We start from the raw sequence: 24,672 nt of genomic DNA on the forward strand, positions 1-24,672 counted from the left end.
CTCTGTGTGCATGGTTGCAGAAACCTTCACCTTATTTAAGAGAGAGTCTTTTGACAAATCTTTCCATATGTAATCTTAAATGAAGCATAATTTATTTCCTAATATATGAGTCCTATAGTCTTTGCACCCAATATTCATATGTTGGAGAGTTGGCCGTAGTCCATATCACCTTTACATTCTGTAAATATTACTGTTATTCTTGACACCACTGGGTCTCCAGTCATTAAAGGACAACTACATAACATCTAGGCTCATTTTCCTACTATTTATTCAGGGTTTAGTTGTCATTACAAACACGTCCATGCCTTGGTTGTCCCACAAAAGCCACCATAGTCTCATAAATCATGTTTTGGGGTGAGCGTTGGGCACAACTGCCAATCAAAGTGACGGTAATGGCCAATCACAGTGCGTCTTTTCCCTTGGACTTGACAAAAATACATAACAGCATAACATCTGTTTAGCAGAGTGTGGCGACTTGTGTAGGACAACGATGGCATAGATGTGTGTGTAATGACAACTAATAACAGCTTTATTAAACAAATGACAAATGATAAAACGGTAACAAAAAGTGTAAAAGCGATAGGCTTATGGGCTCCACTCTGCTATGAGGGCTGCTGGGTTCTGCTTAGGAAACTGGACAAGGGCATTGCTGCCGAATAGAACCCATGGACAGTGATTTAGGATCAATATGAGTAGGAAAATGAGCCTAGATGTTATTTAGGTTGGAGTTGTCCTTTAAAGTCGTTATGCATTTGCTTCATTTCAGATCAGTCCAGACTGGTGGAGAAGATGAACTCTCCAGACTCAGCCAGGGACATTTCTATTAAGCAGGAGGAACCTGAAGACCATCCACTCTGTAAGTTTCACCTGCTCTTTCTTTCTGTCATTGTTATGTTGTAGAACTGACATAATATCTCATTTTCACTGTACTATAACCATTGCAAAAATATCTTGAGAATGATAATAATGCAAACGTGTAGCTATCATTACAATATCTCAGAATTATTTGTTAAACGTATTTGTCTCATTACAATAAACAAAGCCGTTCTCCTGGGTGCAAATGCAATACTAAAGAAAAACCCAGCCAGGGACGAGGTCCCAGAGTGTCCACGACCGCAGACGCGTCCTCCCCGCACCCCACCGTTGTTATCGAACTCTTTTGGAAAAAACACGCCCGCAGCATCTCGCCAGTGTCACACCGTCTTCCCGTGAGGGCGTTAGCATCACCAGCGCTGAGCTCCGAAAGTGTCGTCAGATTAGCATGTCACCAGCGTTAGTTTTACTGAGGTTGGGGTAAAGGTTAGGTTTAGCAAGTCACCAGCGTTAGTTTTACTGAGGTTAGGGTTAAGGTTAGGTTTAGCAAGTCACCAGCAGTAGCTTTACTGAGGTTAGGGTTAAGGTTAGGTTTAGCAAGTCACCAGCGTTAGTTTTACTGAGGTTAGGGTTAGGGTTAAGGTTAGGTTTAGCAAGTCACCAGCAGTAGCTTTACTGAGGTTAGGGTTAAGGTAGCAAGTCACCAGCAGTAGTTTTACTGAGGTTAGAGTTAAGGTTAGGTTTAGCATGTCACCAGCGTTAGTTTTTTTTTTTTTTTTTTTTTTTTACAATATATTTATTGAGTTTTCTCTCTTTTTTTTTTACAGAGAACATCAAACATATTTTTTTTTACAAACATAAAACAAAAACAATCCTGTAACAAAACCACAACACAATATAAAGGAAAAAAAACACAATTACACAATTACAAAAAAAAAAAAACAATAATAACAGTTTACATATTTTCTTTAGACATACAGAGCACACATACCAACAACACCCAGATTCCCATGCCACAAGGCCGTATAATTGGCTGCAGAGGGAAAACGTCTACCCCACTCCCGGTTCCTCCATCAAATGCGAAAGATCGTTGCCCTTGACATAATGTATAAAATTCCCCCATATTTTCTCAAATAACTCTTCTTTGTTTTTGAGAGTGTATGTGATTCTTTCCAAGGGAAGGCACAAAGATAGTTCCCTAAACCACTGAGCGATGCTGACCAGCGTTAGTTTTACTGAGGTTAGGGTTAAGGTTAGGTTTAGGTGGTAGGTCCTCCCGTACGGGATGTTAAACTGGGAGTCAGGGACTTACTATAGCCATTACGCCACTGTGTACAACTCCGCGGAGTGTAGCGACTCGTCCGCGGAGAGGTCGCGTCTAATCCGCGTTCCATCCGCGGAGCAGAAGCGTCTAATTTGCGTTCCGTCCGCGGAGAGGATGTATCTAATCCGCGGGCGGACGCGTCTGCGGTCGAGGACACTCTGGGAGCTCGTCCTTCCTCGAAAAACCTCACCATATGACTTCATATTGTACATTGTTCCTGACGCACATTCCTATTTCTAGAAGTACAGAGCCTCACCATAAAAATCATTTACTGTACATACATGCAAATGCAAACTCTGTTCTATGCTGTATGACTTGCCCAATGGCCAAGCAACACTGCAAACAACACACTAGAGCCCTTCCATATGCACAGACAGAAACTGAGCCATTTTGGGTGTTTTTGTATACCTGAGATTGTACAAAATGGAACCAAATGGTCCCTTACGTGTCCATTTCCATTTGTACACTTTGGAGTTAAAATGTGCACCAGCAAATGAATGCTGGGGTCCATTGTACATTTTATATCTGTTGTGTTTTGGGGGCTGCAAAGAAGTCCCCAAAACAGTATTCGAGTAAACATATTGGGTCCCTGGGCATTGTAATTGACTATATTTTGGTCATGAATAGAACTTGGAGTGCTGAATCAATATTATATTCACACATGGAACGTGGAGGATGGATTATGTTTATTTGCACTTTAGGTATCCAGTGTTTACTATCATGTTATTTTCCTGCTCCTAGACATCCTGCACATGGTTGTGTGTAAAGAGGGGGTTTCTCCTGAAAAGGAGAGCTCCAGTCTGCTCCAGGAGGAACCAGAGCCTCCACACATTAAAGAGGAACAGGAGGAACCAGAGCCTCCACACATTAAAGAGGAACAGGAGGGACCAGAGCCTCCTCACATTAAAGAGGAACAGGAGGAGATGCTTCAAAGACAAGAGGAGCCTGATGGGTCAATGTTGACATTACTAGCAGTGAAAAGTGAAGATGATGAAGACATCTCTTCACACTACTATGAAGGTGAAGTTGAACTTGAATCTGACACAGAAGACAGTGATGATTGGGAGGAGACAAGTGGAGATGTCCACTCTGGAGCCAAACCTTTCCAGTGTAAACTGTGTAACAAGAGTTTCGGCTTTTCATCTCAACTGAAGATACACCAGCGTATCCACACTGGAGAAAAACCTTTCCACTGTGCATTTTGTGACAAGGGTTTCAGTGAGTCCGGTGCCTTGAAGAGACACCAGCGTGTTCATACTGGAGAAAAACCTTTCAACTGTACACAGTGTGAAAAGAGTTTCTGTCAGTCATCTGAACTGAAGACACACCAGCGTGTTCACACTGGAGACAAACCTTTTCATTGTAAACTGTGTAACATGAGTTTCCGCCAGTCAAGTAATCTGAAGGCACACCAGCGATTCCACACTGGAGAAAAACCTTTCAGCTGTAAACTTTGTGACAAGAGTTTCGTTCAGTCGTCTGACCTGAAGACACACCAGCGTGTCCACACTGGAGAAAAACCTTTTCACTGTAAACATTGTGACAAGAGTTTCAGTTACTCAGCTAGCCTGAGGAAACACCAGCATGTCCACACAGGAGAAAAACCCTTCTGTTGTAAACATTGTGACAAGAGTTTCAGTCATTCAGGTACCCTGAAGAGACACCAGCTTGTCCACACTGACAAAAAAAGACCAGAGGAGCCTGGTGGATCAATGTTGACGTTACCAGCAGTGAAAAGTAAAGCTGATGATGAAGACATCTCTTCACACTGCTCTGAAGGTGAAGTTGAGCTTGAATCTGACTCTGAAGACAGTGATGATTGAGAGGAGACAAGTGGAGGTGTCCACACTGGTGAAAAAAAAAAATCCCTTGTAAACATTGTGATTAGAGTTTCAGTCAGTCATCTGACCTTAAGACACACCAGCGTATCCGCACTGGAGAAAAAACCTTTCCATTGTAAACATTGTGAGAACAGTTTCAGTCGTTCAGGTTCCTTGAAGAAACACAAGCTTATCTAGCCTAGTTCCAGACCCTGAATCGCTAGCCACACCCCTTTACATTTTTATTTTGGCGATTCAGGGGTCTAGAATTGCTCTCATTGAAGAGGCCTTGTGATCAGCGTGGGTGGGGGTTTCCCAGAACTCATGTGCGTTTCCAAGTAAACCAGCGCCGCCACCGTACCGTACCGCGCATCGCGTCACGGTAAAATGTGGTAAATGTGATCGTATCGATCTCGCTATGAAACACCAGTAGCAGGCATGTTATGTTGTGTTTGATTACTAGTTTGTAGTGCTCCTATTCTGCCTGTTTCTTTGGTTAGCAAGTAGCACTAGCAAGCAACAGGCTAGCCACTAGCCAGCCACGCGTTATTATGATTCACACCGCAGCTCCATGCGGAGCCGCTCGTTTCGTTTCACCAGCGTCGGCAGGTTAAGTTTAGACATAGTTTTACTGAGGTTAAGGTTAGGGTTAGGGTTAGAGTGAGGCATAGTTTTACTGAGGTTAAGGTTAGGGTTAGGTTTAGAGTTAGGCATAGTTTAGGTGGTCCTCCCACCCGGCACCTCCGCACGGCGCAAAAGAAGCGCTCCCTAGCTCCGGTTCAGCCAATCAAAAGCTTCCGTAGGCGGGGTTTTCCTGGAGCTGCGGTGTGAATCATAATAACGCGCCAGGCACACATAACAACACAATGTCATGTGTTGGTGGGTGTGTTTTTATACTTTCTTGTGACCCACATCTTGGCACACAATAATATGAAATCTGATGATAACTAACTAACTAACTTGTGACGCATTGTGAGCTTGTAGATCTGCTATTTTCAAAAGATTATTATACATTTGAAACTTGAAATGGTACAGTTGCTGTAATGAGTAGTGTGACTGCCGCAACTTTATTGTAATTTTGTCGTTTACTTTATTTTATATTGTATTTAATTTCCAAGAGCATTAGGATGTTGCGTTCATGTTTTCCATGTCATTTCCAGTCGCTGAAATCTCGCTACTACTACGTGTCATCATTTCGACATAGGAGTGTCGGGAGGGTTAGCAACTCACCTCGTGGAGGTTAGAGTAAAGGCCCATTCCCACTGGGCCAGATAACAGATATCTGGAGATATTTCTCCAGATATTTTTCCATTCAAAGTGGATGGTAGATACAGATAAAAAAATGTTTTGCCACAGATAAAAGTATCTGTGGCAAATATCTGTGGTATATATTTTTTTTATCTGTATCTACCATCCACTTTGAATGGAAAAATATCTGGAGAAATATCTCCAGATATCTGTTATCTGGCCCAGTGGGAATGGGCCTTAAGGGTTGGGTTTGGGTGTCGAAAAGACGTCCTACAGGCCAAAAGGGTTATCGCCCTTTCATGGAAAAAGACAGGGAAACCTAGCATCGCTCAGTGGTTTAAGGAACTATCTTTGTGCCTTCCTTTAGAAAGATATTACATACACTCTCAAAAACAAACAAGAGCTATTTGAGAAAATATGTTTTTTTTTTATTCATGTCAAGGGAAACGATCTCTCCTATCTGATGGAGGAACCAGAAGTGGGGTAGTTGCTTTTTATTTTATTTTATTTTATTATAATTTCTTTCTCTCTACGGTCATTTGGCTGGCCTTGAGGCTTATGTATCGGGATGTTGATGTGATGTATGCGCTCTTTGTTTCATGATTGTTCTGTGTTCTACGGGTGTTTTGTTTTTTATGTTTTTTTTGTTGTTTGTTTTGTCTGAATTTCGATTTTATTGTATTGTATATGTTTTTTTGTATGTCTATAAAAAAGAAAATAAAGATATTGTTAAAAAAAAAAAAAGAAAAGACGACACGTAGTAACAGCGAAGGAAGCGCTCCCTTTCCAGTCTATGACCATATATGGCAACTGACTGTCAGTCAATATCAGTCTTTGTCATGCCGTCCGTATGAACGGAGGATGAATTGTTTGGTCACAGCTTGGTGCCGCTGGCAAGGTTCGTTGTTTGAACGCCAACACTTATAGAGCCTACGTTTTCAAGTTCATATTAAGTTGTATCTTATTTATTATAAGTTAATTGATGGATTGTATTATGTTTTCTTTCATTTTGTTTGCTATTGTTTGTGTTGTGTTTGGGACTCTTTGACCTTCATTCCTTTCGCATAAGTTACATGCAGCCAGAGAGGTAATTTGATTTCAATGCGATTTCAATGTATTTTCTTTCTTTGAGTTGTTTAGTGTTTATCTTTGTCCTGATCGTTTATTTTGTGTTTGACAGTTGTGACAGTGTCTAAAAGTGTTGTTCAATAAACATCTTTAAAACGAAACAACCTGACTCATCTGTGGAAGGAGTGACAAGTAGGCTTTACTTTTGGTACATAAAGTACATTTTCATACCAACACTTTTGAACTTTTACTCAAGTACATTTTGAATTCCACAATTTTACTTGTAACAGACTATTTATATATTGCAGTATTGATTCTTTAACTTAAGTAAAACATGTGGGTACTTTTCCCAGCAATGTTCTGTTGATATGATATTGATGTAACTTAATAAATCTATATGTATTCATGAGCTGCTGACATGTCTCTGCCTTGTCCTGGGGGTCAGAGGTCAATATATTTACTGTATATTAGACAGTTTTTAGGTTGCTTGATTCACTATTTAGATATTTGATCTTAATTCTATCAGACACTCCCACTTCCCACTGAAGTTAGACATTGTAACTTCAAACTCTATTTTAATCCTGTTAGATTCATTCAAAACACCCCACTGGTTCTGGTGACTGATATTCTTAATTTTTTTCTGTTATTTTGCATGTAATTCTTCTGATGAAAAACATAAAATAGCCTGCCCTAGATGATCCTAGACATGTAATAATATAATATGCTATAAAAATTTAATTTATTTATGCAAACACGCCAAGTCGGGAAATGGAATCCAATGGAATGGAATGGGATTTTTTTTTATTTAATTTTTTTATTTAAAATAAAGTAGGAAACATTACATTTCTTTTCATTTGACATATATATATATATATGTGTGTGTGTGTGTGTGTGTGTGTGTGTGTGTGTGTGTGTGTGTGTGTGTGTGTGTGTGTGTGTGTGTGTGTGTGTGTGTGTGTGTGTATGTTACAATGGTTTCCTACTTATTTGTGGATATTTGTATGTCATTCTGTTAATATGAGTTAAAAAAGGACCCCAATTGAAACAAGCACAAAAGCCTTTTTGAGGTATTAATCCCTTTAGTTCACCTTAAGTGCTGTTCGGGTCATTTTGACCCGTTTTACATTTTCATTTGGAAAAAAAAGGTAGAAGTTAAAAATGTTTCCACCTGAAACTCACTGGCCTTAAAGATTCTTCTGAGATGAACATGTAAAAAAAATATTTTTGCACTACACCCATGCTACACCCCCCTCATATTTTTTGAACATTAAGTGCTGTTCGGGTCATTTTGACCCGGAAGCACAGAAATACACAGTATTATGCCAAAACACAGACACACAGTCACCCCCACTTCTAACACCCCCCTTCCGAAGCCCCATTCCGAACCCTCCCCCCCTTCCTATAAGCATGAGCAATATTGCCCAGTATTAAATGAAGTAGTTTTTTTTACATGGATTTCAGCTAAATCAGTAAAAACGCCTAGCTCTTTCAGTGTTTAATGTGATATAGCAAAGCAGAAATGCAAACATTTACCAAATATATCATATGAATTGTTTGGTATTGAGTCAAAGTCAATGTATCATGATGATTTGTTAAGTTAAAATTTATATTAGTGTTGTTTTTTTTAAACCAAATATCCACCGGGTCAAAATGACCCGAACAGAACGAAGGTGTAGTGAATCTGAACAGAACTTAAGGGTTAATTTACAAGTGAACTGTACTGTCATGAAATTGTGCATGCAAAGTTCTAATAAAGTCTTCAATCAATCAATCAGTGGTGTAAAGTAAGTTAGTACATTTACTTAAGTACTGTACTTAAGTACAATTTGGAGGTATTTGTACGATACTTGAGTAATTCCAATTTCCAATACCTTACTTCTACTCCACTACATCTTGGATAGTATGGATACAAATATTGTGATTTTACTCCACTACAATTATTTGAACACTTTAGTTACTAGTTACTTTGCAGATATATAAATTATATGATCAAATGCCGCCATATCCAGTCGTTTTATTTTGAAGAGCCCCGGAAGCCGTGTGCATGTGTGTGTGTAATCTGACTAATACTAATTCATTGAAGTAAATTGTTATGCATTACTACTAGTAGGCTATTATATGATTATACTTAGTATAAGTTTAGTGTAGTCACAGAGGCCTTTCCAGCCGGCCAGAGACACCCTGTCATTGCACCAGACTTGACAGGTCACATGGACACATGCACACACACACACACACACACACACACACACACACACACACACACACACACACACACACACACACACACACACACACACACACACACACACACACACGGACACGGACAGTTGCCACCTATCCACAACTTTCCAACATCCCATCGTGCATTGCGCAGAAGTTGCACGGAGCTTCCGGCGCCGCAGCCGAGTGTGATCTACAAGCTCACAACGGCTGCATCTGCGACGTGAGCTTGTATGTCTGCTGTTAACCGCAAGTGTGGTGCAAAACATTCTCCAGTAAATTCCCGCGGAAAGAGGTGGATAGATACACATCTGGAAATCATAATACACGCACGCACGCACGCACGCACACACGCGCGCACACACACACACACACACACACACACACACACACACACCCCTCCCTCAGCTCATACTTCAAACATGGGTTAGATTGTTTTAATTCCTATTTAACACACTTTAAACACTCTACGCTGAGTCACATGTTATAGGGTACATTCATATGAATGACAATAATGTATGCTCTGTATTTCCCACGAGTGAAGCAGGGACCTCTCCTCCTCTCCTCTCCTCTCCCCATCTCTCCCCTCCGCCCCCCCCCCCCCTTTGCCTGGCTCCAGCCCATAGCCCCGCCCACTCTCTGAGCGGACTGGTTCTCCAGTGCTGAGTGTGAAATCAGGCTCCTCCCCCCTCCCTCCCTTATCTTTGTCAACAGTGAGTGCACGCCTGCACGAAGGCTCACATGATTTCCCGGAAAGCAAACCGTTGCTGCTGGTAAATGACCAATGACTGTACATTGTTGCTGTCGCCAGGCAGAAACCTCGCATGCCCTTCTATGTTTTGGACTTACAAGGTTTACTCCCACAGCACGTTCACTTTGGGAAGTGACAGAGTGAAACTTTCAGAGTCCATTTAAAGCTGCACCCGCCCCGTGCCGTGCAACCTCTTCTAGTGGCTCCCTCTCTGCACGCTGGCTTCAGAAGATAAACAGAAATGGGTGAGACTTGTTGCATGAGTTTTATTTGAAAAGCATACTGTAGGCTACGTGATATAAATAAAGAAATGTACATCTGTTAGGCAAAGGTTCAGAATTTGACCCTTAAATGCAATCCACAACATATTAAAGATAATATTGTCTCGGATAGATAGCTCATCAATAGCTGAAACTGAGTATAGTAGTTCATGTGATAGGCTATGCCAGAAGTGTGCATGGTGATAATAAAATGAAATGCATGTCTGAAATGTACTTTTACTCAAGTAGGCTACATTTTGAATTCCAGACTGATTATCAGACTGTCAACAGAGCATGAAGTCAATCATCAGATGTTGTTTAACTGGCCAATCGTTGGTGACTTTAGTTAATGAGTATCGAGGCTAAACAAAAGCTTCTCCCCAGTAGCTGTAAGAGCACTGACCAGTAAGACTGACACAATGGGCGCGTTCGGAAATGCGCACTCAACGCACTGGTGTGCCATGTTGTCGTTCGTTTATTCTGTGCACTTGGTGCGTTGTCGTTCGGAAATCCAGTGCGCGGCGCACTGGTGTGTTGAGTGCACGCACTCACCAACCCTACTCAAAAGATGGGGTTAGGCGATGTGGTGCGTCAGTGTGGTGTTTTGATTGGTTGGTTTTCATCGCCGTGTCTCGAGCACTTCTCAGCTGTGAACAATGGAGGAAATGACCGCAAATGCAGCATTTACAGCTTGTAGCTCGTCGTTTGGGCTTGATAGTTTCACACGCATCAACATGTAAACTAACAGCAGGTATGCCAATATTATGAATGACATCTCCTTTCAATATCAACGTTACGTTAGCAACTGCTGCTTTTAAGGAAGTTTACCTTCAGAGTTCAGAGTGAAAAAGCACTGAACGCACTCTCCAACGCCACGCCCACTGCACTCACTACACTGAGCACACACCCGGTGCGGGTTTCCGAACGCACCCAATATGTCCATATACTGTATGGGCATTCCCAGATATGGGCTTAATATTGATGACATCAGTGATCTCCATATAGGGGCATAAAAGGGACAAGGACTGAATTAATTTGACAGGTGTGACCCACGTCGTGACAACCACACTGGTTATCATGAAACTGACACAATATGCTCACACCCACACTTAATGTTACTTTTTTTTGCCTTTTCTAATACAGCCAAGCCCTTTTCCTTGCTACCGTTTATAAATATGGAGGGAGGGGAACTCCCCCTCCCACTGAGCACACGTCTGAATAAATTGGTTTAACACTGGTCTAGAAATGAAAGTTTTTTTAGATGTCTAAACCTAGACTAGACGTTGATTAGATGTCTAACTAAAGCTGGTTGCACACTGCTGCGTTTTTCGGGACGAATATTGGGGTGAATTTCGGAGTGCGTGAATTAAAAAATCAACCTCACGTTATGTCAGTCATGTTTGCACACTGCCACCCGTTTCGCGCACCACTCGGTCCCTTGCTCTCTATATCTCTCTCTCTCTCCTTGCACTGAAAAACGCATTTTGCAACGAAAAACGCAGCAGTGTGCAACCACCTTAAATGTCTAAATGTAGACAGGCGTCTATTAGACGTCGAATCAACGTCTAGTCTAAGTTTAGACGTCTGAAAAAACGTTCATTTCTAGAGCAGTGTTTTTAATTTTTTGACGGTGTGCTCTGGGGGGTTTCTTGTGTTGTGATTATAGGACAGAGTGAGAGTGTTTATGGAAACATCGATGAGGTTGACACTGATGGAGCGTCAGATATAACAGCTGGAGAGGGCGGCGAGGGGCTGAGCTACAGTGGTGCGTATCCAGAGTGTTTTGAACATTTGTTGTTTTTGAAAACCTATGGAGATAAACTATAAAACAGATGAAACACTCCTTGAAGGACTACTACTGTATTACAGTAAACGTGTGTTTCCATCCCTCTCAAAGGTGTTCGTGCATCACATAAAATGGCTGAAGATGATCTGGAAGCCATGAACAAATACCAGACCATGATAGACAGAGTCGGCAAACAGAAGGACATCGATCCAGCCATCATCGTTGGCATCATCTCCAGAGAGTCCAGAGCTGGGAAAGCTCTCAAGAGGGGGAGAGGGAGAGAGGGGGATAGAGAGGAGTTTGGCTGGGGAGACTGGGATCCATCCAGAGGAAAGAAAGGATTATATAATGGCTTTGGACTGATGCAGGTAGGTTAAATAGAATAAAAAAATTAAAATAATGAGCCTCCGGGCTATAGAAACAAGGATAAATGGAAGGCCTTTGGACTGACGCAGGGGATTAGTACTAGTGGTGTAAAGTAACTAAATACCTTTACTTAAAGTAGGACTGTCATCTAAAGGGGTACTGTCACTTTAAGAAATCATCATCATTGTGGGGATGCGTGATAAGCCAATCAAATTAATGAATTGACTGTTACTTACTGTATGCTCTCGCAGTCCTCAGAAAGCAACTTCTCTGCTCCCAAAGGGCTACTGGGCTTAGCCTGGTTAATAAACCAGACTGCACAACACCACCCCCTGTTGGCAAAACGAAGTGTGTGATAGAGTCTGACGCTTGCAGTCAGGCTATACTGGGCTAGCACTAACGCTAAAGTTAAAGACACAAATTTATATATAAATCTGTGCATATAAAAATTGTATTTCCACACAAATCTGGTTGTTACTTCCCCATTGTTCAAGTGAATATGCTTGTTTATGTTTAATTGTTGAAATGGCGGAGAGGATGTATTCACCGAGAGGGGATATGTTGCCTCGTCACCCGTAGCCCCCGCTAGCTCTGTCCTCACACGCTCGCTTGCGTCGCATCGCACGGCCACACATGCACACACACACACACACACACACACACACACACACACACACACGACACACGAAGAAAACAGGAAGAGAAAAGACAGGCTGATTCTGTCTACTCCTCCCCGCGCACGTCTCCTCCTAGGCGGGCAGTGGAGGGGGCTGCGCTGCGGGCGATGGGACATTTTAATTCAAAGTGTTTTCAAACAGACCACGTGACCTACTCTATCATACTATTATAATGTAATAGAGAGACCACGTGACCTACTGTATCATACTATTATAATTTAATAGAGAGACCACGTGACCTACTGTATCATACTATTACAATTTAATAGAGAGACCACGTGACCTACTGTATCATACTATTATAATTTAATAGAGAGACCACGTGACCTACTGTATCATACTATTATAATTTAATAGAGAGACCACGTGACCTACTGTATCATACTATTATAATTTAATAGAGAGACCACGTGACCTACTGTATCATACTATTATAATTTAATAGGGAGACCACGTGACCTACTGTATCATACTATTATAATTTAATAGAGAGACCACGTGACCTACTGTATCATACTATTATAATTTAATAGAGACCACGTGACCTACTGTATCATACTATTATAATTTAATAGGGAGACCACGTGACCTACTGTATCATACTATTATAATTTAATAGAGAGACCACGTGACCTACTGTATCATACTATTATAATTTAATAGAGAGACCACGTGACTTACTGTATCATACTATTATAATTTAATAGAGAGACCACGTGACCTACTGTATCATACTATTATAATTTAATAGAGAGACCACGTGACCTACTGTATCATACTATTATAATTTAATAGAGAGACCACGTGACCTACTGTATCATACTATTATAATTTAATAGAGAGACCACGTGACCTACTGTATCATACTATTATAATTTAATAGAGAGACCACATAATCTACTGTATCATACTATTATAATTTAATAGAGACCACGTGACCTACTGTATCATACTATTATAATTTAATAGAGAGACCACGTGACCTACTGTATCATACTATTATAATTTAATAGAGAGACCACGTGACCTACTGTTTTTTTTTCCCCTAAAATTTTTATCCCACGATTTTTGTAACCCATTTTTTCACCCGGTGCCAATTGCCTAAGCTGTGATCCTGGGCTCTACTCTCCCTCTGCCAACCTGGGGAGGGCCCCGAACTGAGCTCATGCTTCCTTCAATGCATGAGGAGTGAGCAGGCCGCTTCTTATCACCTGACAGGGGGAGCTTCCCCGGTTGGACGTAGCGCGTGGAAGGAACACGTTATTCCAACCAGTTCCATTCCCCTCCATCAGGCGCCCCGGCTGGCCAGGGGGAGGCTTTATAGAGACCAGGATTACTGCATGTTTTTGTGAGGGTATCTACCCTAGGAGACATGGGGAGAACATGCAAACTCCACACAGAAAGGCCCTTTTGCCAACCCCACCTAGGGTGTGGGCACTGATGACGCGGAGGAGGGAACACGCCCCCAGCACCCACAGTGTCCCCCGGCGGGAATCGAACCCAGGACCTTCTAGCTGTGAGGCGACAGCACTACTGACTGCGCCACCGTGACCTACTGTATCATACTATTATAATTTAATAGAGAGACCACGTGACCTACTGTAATTGTATCATACTATTATAATTTAATAGAGAGACCACGTGACCTACTGTATCATACTATTATAATTTAATAGAGAGACCACATGACCTACTGTATCATACTATTATAATTTAATAGAGAGACCACGTGACCTACTGTATCATACTATTATAATTTAATAGAGAGACCACGTGACCTACTGTATCATACTATTATAATTTAATAGAGAGACCACGTGACCTACTGTATCATACTATTATAATTTAATAGGGAGACCACGTGACCTACTGTATCATACTATTATAATTTAATAGAGAGACCACGTGACCTACTGTATCATACTATTATAATTTAATAGAGAGACCACGTGACCTACTGTATCATACTATTATAATTTCGGGGCTGACAGCGGACCTTTAAAGGAGTAGTTCACCCCCAAAATGTTTTTTTTTTCCCCCTATTGATTAAAGAGACTTGATCCATGGAGATTTGATCATAATAAATTTACCCCCATTGATTCTGGATGGGGACACAAATAAGGCCCTGGGTGGGGCCCAAATGCATTAGGGTCAGAATCAATGGGGGTAAATATAGGGCCAAGTAAATGTTACCACCATTGATTCTGACTCCAGAATCAATGGGGGTACATTTACTATAAATCACATTTTTGTCACAGGATGCGACAAATACAAATAAATATTATTGAACTCAAGTGTCCATGGCGTGACTAATCAATATATAAAAAACACAATCCACAAATGGCAGCAAACCACTCCATTCCCAGTGAAATGTATTGGCATAGTATTTCCAATTTCTGATAATCCACTCCACTGCATTTATTTGAAAACATTAGTTACTAGTTACTTTGTTGATTATAACCACTTCAGCCATATATACATTTTGGCCATTTGAAAATAGCTCATGGAGCTTGTAGATCTGCTATTTTCAAAAGTAGCTGTTTGTACATTTGAAAACGGGACATTCTGCATAATGAGTACTATTACTTTTGGTACCACTGAGTGTCTTTCTGTAGGTTGACGTCAATCCACAAGGGGGCAACCACACAAAGAGAGGTGCATGGGACAGCGAGACGCACCTTGAGCAAGGCACTGACATCCTGATCGACTTCATTGAAAAGATCCAGGAGAAATTCCCTGAGTGGAACAAGGAAGAGCAGCTCAAAGGTATCCTTTATAATATCTATGTTTTCATGAATGACCAAAGACTGTTCACTTTCTGCTCCAGTATAATGCAGTGGTTCAGCAACTAGTGGCAGTGGTCCTTCTCAGGGGGTTCAGGTGGTCCCCAGATAAATGACAGGGAGTTGGTAACAAAATTTCAGGAGCAAGAGCTTCAAATTCTCTCCTATATCTAGTCAACAAGGCCTGCAGTAGGCTTTGCACTGGGAAAATGTGTGTGACATTATTTAAATAAACTAAAAACACATGTAAATGCTAAGAGGGACAAACAGCCCTGAAACATGACGGTCGTATCTCACGACCGTCAATGGAACGACCTCAACCTGGTGTGGTGCAGTTTAGCCAATTTGCTACGTACGTCTACACAAATGTTAAGAACAGATTAAAAAAATAAAGTGCTTACTGAAGGCTCACGGATGTCACAATATGTTACGCTCAAGCAGAATTACCTGGACCTTTCATATTGTTTAATAAGAACCTTTTTTTAAATCCGATTCGGTGGCCATTTTTCTCTGATTTCTTTTTCTCACTATGTAACCCATCGGTTGGGAGGTGTACTGCAATCTGACACATCAAGACCTTTTTAGAAATTGGCAACCAATCGGGTTAGAAGCCGAGCTTCTAGTATTATTAAAGGATCAAATAAAAATAAAAAGTCCATATATGGGCATTCCCAGATGATGTCCTGTTAGTGGAACCACACCACCGGCTTCAAATGCTATCAATCCATTCAAAGGGAATTTGTCATGTGTAATAAGAGCCTTGAATGGTGAGAGTAGCTGGCATACTGTCTACCCGGTAGGTGTTTGTCATTATTCTGTGGGTTGATAATGGCTTTTGCTATTTTATCCCAGCTACTGCTATTGAAAACGAAACTTAAGCTCAGTAGGTGTTTTGTCATCATTCTGTGGCCGAAAATGTCACGTTGTTTTAGCGCTGGTTCAAATCTGGGGAGGGGAGAAAAATTATAATAATGACATTATTTAAATGTACTTTTCTCCGTGGCAAATATATGATAAGGTTATATGAATATGGGCATTGTATGGCTCAACAGTTTAAAGTTTGTTACAGTTGCTATGGCAACCATAACAACGTGATTTTTTTTTTGTTTATGTTTCTTTAAGTTAATTCCCCTCCAATCCACAAAATGCAGCTTCTGGGTGATTCCCCCACGGGATAAATAAAGGAATCTATCTATCTATCAATCAATCAATCAATCAATCAATCAATCAATCAATCAAGTTTATACAACACAGCTTTTTTTTTTTTTGTAATCTTTTTCGAACTTGTTAGAGTCTGTTTAGACACTTCTCTTAATACACAAAGGAGTATGGTAGTCTACTGGTTGAGATTCTTGACCTGCAATCCTTCTACTTTTCCGCAGGGCAGAGGTTCAATTCCCAGAAGGGGTTGTGAATGGAACATAATTATTTGAGCACATAGTTTCCACATTCGCTTTTTTTTGCTCAAAGGGGCTTTTCTAAATATATGTTATATAAATATTGGTCCATAATACGGTTTTATATAGGTTTTACACTAAACAACCACTCGGATATTCATGATTATTCTGTCCAAAGAAATCACAATTTACAATATTATCGCGATAATCCTATCCTAACATCCATTATCCTGGGGAGGAACATTAAACATGCTAATTTAATTGTTTTATTGGCTATATAGACTATTCTATATCATCCCTAGCCCATTGGTTCTCAAAGTGGGGTCCGGGGACCCCCAGGGGTCCTTCAGGGAGTTCCAGGGGATCCCCAGCTAAATGATAGTTAGGAACCAAATGGACCCTTATGGGTCTGTAACTCAGAGAGTGTAACTCAGCTAGCCTACACTCTCCGAGTTCAATTAATATTGATTTTACAATAATAAATGGGGTCATAGAGATTAAATGGGGGGTCCGTAGCCTAATGGAAAAGCAAACTAGGGGTCCTTGAAATTAAAATGGTTGGGAAAATCGGCTGAAAAAATCTTCTCTTATGGGGGTCCCCGGCATTACATTGACTCAGTTCCACAGATAGGCTACATGTTGTGAAAACAGCAGATCTACAAGCTTGCTTGCAAAGGCATTGCCATTTTTGAGACGCCATTTTATTATTCTGCTCCAGGATTCTGGCTACCCCCCCCAAATCACATGTGCGAAGTCCGAATATGCAGGTTTTATTTCGATGCACCATCGTCTGTACGACAACCAGAAGTGCCTCAAATAGCCACTTCCTGGTGTGTTTCAGGCAGTTCCCGGAAGTAACCCTGGAATTTTACCACTTCCCTAGACTAATTTTGGGACGCAGAGTTGAATGGTACCAGTCTTATGTCTTTATAACAACCGGAAGTGCCTCAAATAGCCACTTCCTGGTGTGTTTCAGGCAGTTCCAGGTCAGTAGGTGTTCCGATATATTTTTTATCCAAAACTACACGTAATTTTAGCCCTAAGCTTGAAATTAGTAAGGCGAATATCCTATTGTGATTTTATAGTAATTAAAAGAATGCTAACCCTAGCGTCGCACAGCGAATGTCGCAACGAAACGAAACACATATCAAAGCGTGCGTCTCAATGCGCTCTAAAACATACTAAAAGATGAGCCCATGAAATGCATTGGTTCGTGAATAAAAGCCAACCCTAGTTAGCCTAGGGTTAGCCTTTTAGCCTTAATAACTCAGAGACGATAAGATATCAGAACTCCGTTTTGAGATATGTTGTAGTGCTTTCCGAGACGAACATTTTGATATCTCATATGTCCCTCTACGACATTCTTATCCCTGGGATCTCCAATTTCACAAGGGTCATAGAGTGTATACCCCTTAGAGCCCTTTGGCCAGCAAACCAAAGTTACCAATCAACTCACAGGAGTGTTTGTGTGCGAGGAGAGTTATATAGGCTTGTTCGTCTCTGCGATACGAACACGCTGATGTGTCTATCATCTCTCTACGACATTCGTGTACGGAGTAAAACGTACCCCTAGTTGGAATTAGGGTTAGCCCCCTAGGGGTCGCTCAGAAATGACACACACATCAATGCGTCCGTCTCGGTGAGCAGATCAAGAATCTGTTACCCTTTTGTCTCTACGACCCCTAGAACCCGAGCTAGCCCTTCTAGAAGTGTTAGAAACGGACCGAAATATTTTCAAACAACGGCACCAGCACCAACGGACTTGGCGTCAAAAAGTAAGTCGGAATAAGTGTCCTTTATCCGAAAAAATGTGTAATCGTGTTCATGGCGTGCAAATTTCGTGTCTTTTTCGCAATAGGAAAGGGTTAAAATTGTCGGAGATTCCCGAAACCCATTCCATTGGATCGGGCATACTTCAAATATGAAAGGCTGTCCTGCCTGAAACAGCCAGATTTTATTTGAATATTTTATTGATTTTAAGGCCAAAAGGCCCATTTTGGAGCCATAAGCGACCTTTTTCCTTGACCTTTAGAGTTAGGAGTGTTGTAGAGAGACAAGACTGGGTTCATTGGATTCAGCGTCAAAAAGCGTGTCAGAATAAGTGTCTTTTATCTGGGAAAATGTTTAATTCAGCTTACGCAGTTGAAATAGGGTATTTTTTTAGACCCCGAAATCGTGATTTGACCCCTTCGATCTTAAAAAAGCAAATGAAACTCTAGGTCAGGATTTGAGGGGGGGCCTTCTGCAATGAGACCCTATGTGGAAGCTGGTTCAAATCTGGTGCTGTTGCATTGTTTGAAGGAAGCCAAACCAAAATAGGTTTTAATCTTATGTACCTGTACAGTACATCAGTGGTTCTCAAACCATTTCATGTCAAGAACCCCCAAATTGACACTTATTGGCCCGTCGTCCCTCATTTGAAAAGATATGCCGGAGACACACACAAGAGAAGATTTTTCAGCCGATTTTCCCAACCATTTTAATTTCAAGGACCCCCAGTTTGCCTTTCCATTAGGGTACGGACCCCCCATTTAATCTCTGACCCCATTTATTATTGTAAAATCAATATTAATTGAACTCGGAGAGTGTAGGCTAGCTGAGTTACACTCTCTGAGTTACAGACCCATAAGGGTCCATTTGGTTCCTAACTATCATTTAGCTGGGGATGCCCTGGAACTCCCTGAAGGACCCCTGGGGGTCCCCGGACCCCACTTTGAGAACCAATGGGCTAGGGATGATATAGAATAGTCTATATAGCCAATAAAACAATTAAATTAGCATGTTTAATGTTCCTCCCCAGGATAATGGATGTTAGGATAGGATTATCGCGATAATATTGTAAATTGCGATTTCTTTGGACAGAATAATCATGAATATCCGAGTGGTTGTTTAGTGTAAAACCTATATAAAACCGTATTATGGACCAATATTTATATAACATATATTTAGAAAAGCCCCTTTGAGCAAAAAAAAGCGAATGTGGAAACTATGTGCTCAAATAATTATGTTCCATTCACAACCCCTTCTGGGAATTGAACCTCTGCCCTGCGGAAAAGTAGAAGGATTGCAGGTCAAGCATCTCAACCAGTAGACTACCATGCTCCTTCATGTATTAAGAGAAGTGTCTAAACAGACTCTAACAAGTTCGAAAAAGATTACAAAAAAAAAAAAAGCTGTGTTGTATAAACTTGATTGATTGATTGATTGATTGATTGATAGATAGATAGATTCCTTTATTTATCCCGTGGGGGAATCACCCAGAAGCTGCATTTTGTGGATTGGAGGGGAATTAACTTAAAGAAACATAAACAAAAAAAAAATCACGTTGTTATGGTTGCCATAGCAACTGTAACAAACTTTAAACTGTTGAGCCATACAATGCCCATATTCATATAACCTTATCATATATTTATTTGCCATGGAGAAAAGTACATTTAAATAATGTCATTATTATAATTTTTCTCCCCTCCCCAGATTTGAACCAGCGCTAAAACAACGTGACATTTTCGGCCACAGAATGATGACAAAACACCTACTAAGCTTAAGTTTCGTTTTCAATAGCAGTAGCTGGGATAAAATAGCAAAAGCCATTATCAACCCACAGAATAATGACAAACACCTACCGGGTAGACAGTATGCCAGCTACTCTCACCATTCAAGGCTCTTATTACACATGACAAATTCCCTTTGAATGGATTGATAGCATTTGAAATGGGTGACCACACTAACAGAATCCATATATGGACACGACAGAGGGCCAAGACAGATATATATGGCGCGACCTCGCCCTTAGGCGTCTTACTGGTACAACTGTACTCAGATGACATGTGGATGATTGTGATGTGTGTTTTTATAGGAGGGCTGGCAGCCTACAACCAGGGAGATGGAAACGTCCACTCCTACAGCGGAGTGGATGACAACACCACAGGCCAGGACTACTCCAACGACGTGGTGGCCAGAGCTCAGTGGTACAAGAAACATTGGCATCGTGTCAGAGATAGAGAGAGAGGTGAAAGATTATCGCAATACCCATAGTAGCTGTTTTGGCTTCTATAGGGACCAAACCAGTGTTGTTTTTGACAGCAAATCTCGACTTAGTTTTAGTCGTAGTCTTTTGAATATAATGTAATTTAGTTTTAGTCAAAATGTAGTCACCTGAAAAGTTTTTGTTTTAGTCGACTAAATATAACATTTTAGGCGACTAAATCTACAGTTGATTTAGTCAACTAAAATGTATTTTGTCAGGCCTTGATGGCATCGTAATGACTGATTTTACACTTGGTTACGTGCTGAAAATAGCCGATCTACAAGCTCACAACGCGTCGCAGCGCGACGCGTTGTGAGCTTGTAGATCGGCTATTTTCAGCACACAACACCTGAGAGCAACCAAATTACTTTCTCCTCCACTAGTCCCTCCCTAAAGTTTTAGTCTAGTTTTTATTTTGTTGACGAAATTGTCAATATATTTAGTCTTAGTTTTAGTCAACACAGCTTAGTTTTTATTTCGTTTTCGTCAGTGAAAAAACACAGACAACACAAATTTTTCGTCATAGTTTTAGTCGACGAAATCAACACTGGACCAAACTATCTGAAAAAAACTGTGGGGGGGGGGGGGGGGGGGGGGGTCACTTCAGTTTTGGCCATATTCATTTATACAGAATTCAGTAAGCATTTTGGCACACTTATACCTATAACACACAATACAAACAACAGGTCTTAGCAGTGTATTTATCCATCTACCTAGTTGCAGCATAACATTTCAAATAGTTTAATATTTTTGAAATGTTATGATTTAGTCTGGTAGGAAAGGGGGGTCCACGCGCATAGGGTGGATTTTCTTTTCGCCACCTGTTTTTTTTTTTTCTTAATCCTTAAAGGGTATATTTTAAGATTCTGCCTGGTGCCAAGCTGAAATATCGTCCCAAGGGGTTCATTGTGGGCTCGCCTGGAAGGCGAGCACACGTATGTTATCTTCATTATTTATCTATCAGTCAGTCAGTATCTCCTCAAAACTTTGGCGCGATTCATCTCTTAAACGCTTACACCTTTCAACACCATTCAAATTTTTATGTGTTCAGCTTACTGAGGACACGTGTGCTTGTATTTTTGGTTTTGAAATGTTTTGTAGTATAAATATAAAAAAATAAAAATGTTTAACTTTAAGCACCCAATGCATTTCCAATGGGTTTAGTGAGTGGGGACAGAGTGGAGAGAAGGATAATAGACCCATGTTTATGTTAAGGCGCTGTGGCTGCAGTGTTCACACTTCAGATATGCTATCTATATCATTGCGTTCACACAGGTCTGCTCTCTGATTTGATCCAAATATCTAAGCTGTGTGATGTATATATTCTGAGTTAAAACTACAAATATCTATAAATGTCCCTCTCCACTCTACTGATTGAGACAGCTGTGATTAAAGGCCTGTCTGTCATTGGCTGTTCTGTGGTGCTGCAAAGTAACCAAGTACATTTACTCAAGTATATACAAGTACTTGTACCTACAGTACAATTTTGAGATACTTTTACTCTACTTTCCATTTTTGTTACATATACTCTACTATAAATACAGCATTTGACAGCCTCAGTTACTTGTTACTTTGCAGATTTTATTATTAATAAAAAACATAGATGGACCACTTAATACTGCTATGAAGTTGATCTACAATGTGCACACGCACGCACGCACGCACGCACGCACGCACGCACGCACGCACACACACACACACACACACACACACACACACACACAAACAACTGTTACTGTGTTACTGTGGAGACGTTTGCTTGTATTTGTCTTTGAGACATGTTTTGTAGTGTTTTAGAAATTTTACTTAAAAAGAATAAGGTTTTAGGATCCCGGGCAATGGGATTTACAGTATATATCCTAGAACCCGCAGGGACAATCAGCCGTATTAGTGGTTGTTGTTGGTTTTCAGGGAGATATCACAACCAATGCATTTTCAAATCAGATCCACAAACACAATAAAAGTCATGCTCCACTCCTCAGTCTGGAGTGGCCACATAGAAGAACGCCTTGGTTATAGACATAGTGGAGGACAGATGTGATCTGGGATTGTTAACCTACAGTATATGCACTCAATATACACCTCTAGAACACATAGAATATGTACAGTAAGGTTCAGTAGAGTACAGTAAAAGTACAGTAAGGTTCAGTAGAGTACAGTAAAGTACAATAAAGTACAGTAAAGTACAATAAAGTACAGTAAGGTACAGTGGAGTACAGTAAAGTACAGTAGAGTACAGTAAAGTACAGTATAGTAAGGTACAGTAGAGTACAGTACAGTAAGGTACAGTACGGTACAGTAGAGTACAGTATAGTATAGTACAGTAAGGTACAGTACAGTACAGTAAGGTACAGTAGAGTACAGTAAAGTACAGTACAGTAAGGTACAGTACAGTAAGGTACAGTAGAGTACAGTAAAGTACAGTAAGGTACAGTACAGTAGAGTACAGTAAAGTACAGTAAGTTACAGTAGAGTACAGTAAAGTACAGTAAGGTACAGTAAAGTACAAAACAATACAGTAAGGTACAGTAGAGTACAGTAAAGTACAGTATAGTAAGGTACAGTAGAGTACAGTACAGTAAGGTACAGTACGGTACAGTAGAGTACAGTATAGTATAGTACAGTAAGGTACAGTAGAGTACAGTAAAATACAGTACAGTAAGGTACAGTACAGTAAGGTACAGTAGAGTACAGTAAAGTACAGTAAGTTACAGTAGAGTACAGTAAAGTACAGTAAGGTACAGTACAGTAGAGTACAGTAAAGTACAGTACAGTACAGTACAGTACAGTACAGTACAGTACAGTAAGGTGCAGTACAGTATAGTAAGGTACAGTACAATACTGTAAGGTACTGTACCTTACAGTACCTTAAAGTATCCTATTTGTTGGGTTGGAAGCGAGCCCACACTGTTTCGAAGGAACAGTATTTCTAGTTTTTAATGATTTCTTGCAACTACCCATTCACTTACTATACAGGGAAAAAAAGACCCCCGCAAAATCTTCTTTAAGTAGCATGTGAGGGGTCTAACTAGGTTTGTTTTTCTCATAATTCTGAATCCATTGCAAGCATTTGTGTCCCAGCGCAGCTGACGGCTAGTCATTGCATTTTTTCATTTGAAAGCTGGGGATCATAGCTACAAAATGATACATTGGTTGTGGAGATTGACCCAACAGTTTTGAAGATATGGCTTATAGAATGATGCCATGCTGAAATACTACTTTTGAGATATTCAAGTTCTAAATAAATGTCTAACCTGCAAATGACCCGAAGATCTCTCACATTGATTAAAAAAAGTCTTATTTACATGCAGAGTTAAGCTCTGGCGTTTAAGTGAAATGTAGCCTAGATATTTTGAGATGCATTTGTGGCTTTTTTTCATTTTAGAAAAAAAAGTCATATTAGCAGTAGTGAAAAACCCTGCCTTCAGAAATGACTTCCCCTCAGTCATCCTGAGACACATTTGTTTTAAACTGTATTAAATGTAGGCCTATGCATACAATATAACTGTTGATTCAATGTATGCATACTGTACACCATATCTGTTGATTTGAATTTGAAATGTATTCAATGTATATTATGCATACAATGTATCTACAGAGGTAAAATATGTATTCAATTAGTCAAGCCATTATACAATGCTTTGTTCATTGTCTGTTTCATCCACTGTAAATCCATCATGTATTTTCTGACGTTTGAATGTGGTTAAAACTACTGTAGGCTACATTATGTGATGGTAGGGTGTGGAGTGAGTGATTGATTGATTGATTGATTGATTGATTGATTGAAGACTTTATTAGAAGTTTGCATAGGAAAAAGTACAGTTTCATTACAGTACAGTTCACTGGTACAAGGTCAACTAAAATGAGATCCTAGTATGCTTTTTGGCTTATTTGCACAGGAAACCTTTATGTATCTCATATAACATTGAATGGCAGACGGATAGAACACAGTGCTATGCAGTAGATATCATCAGAAAAACAAAAACAGTGCAAAAATATATAGATATTTACAATAGAAGGGTCAGGGGAGGGTAAGGCTAGGCTAGGTTTATTTTTACCAGTTAGGAGCGGCTGCCGCCTCTAAGTGTTTTTTTCAGGATGTTAGGGATTGGCCTTTCCAGCCGACCAG

At 40.4% G+C, this 24,672-nt stretch overlaps 1 protein-coding gene across 1 annotated transcript; it reads left to right on the plus strand.

Annotated features, from left to right (window-relative positions):
• The first annotated feature begins 9,251 nt into the window (after nt 1-9,251).
• Nucleotides 9,252-20,792, plus strand: LOC308300025 (lysozyme g-like). The gene is made up of 5 exons (XM_080743797.1): nt 9,252-9,492; nt 11,174-11,272; nt 11,405-11,661; nt 14,952-15,102; nt 20,373-20,792. Exons 1-5 carry the CDS (start codon nt 9,489-9,491, stop codon nt 20,549-20,551), a joined length of 690 nt encoding a protein of 229 aa, XP_080599923.1. The 5' UTR covers nt 9,252-9,488; the 3' UTR covers nt 20,552-20,792.
• The last annotated feature ends 3,880 nt before the right edge of the window (nt 20,793-24,672 follow it).

Source organism: Nannobrachium achirus (assembly GCF_963921795.1).
Source record: "Nannobrachium achirus genome assembly, chromosome: 15".
Taxonomy (NCBI): Eukaryota; Metazoa; Chordata; class Actinopteri; order Myctophiformes; family Myctophidae; genus Nannobrachium; species Nannobrachium achirus.

Bases quoted from the DNA above. Each gene is read 5' to 3' on its own strand.
- LOC308300025 (XM_080743797.1), top strand. The intron at 11,273-11,404 runs GTGCGTATCCAG...TCCCTCTCAAAG, and splicing joins CGAGGGGCTGAGCTACAGTG to GTGTTCGTGCATCACATAAA. The intron at 11,662-14,951 runs GTAGGTTAAATA...GTCTTTCTGTAG, and splicing joins ATGGCTTTGGACTGATGCAG to GTTGACGTCAATCCACAAGG.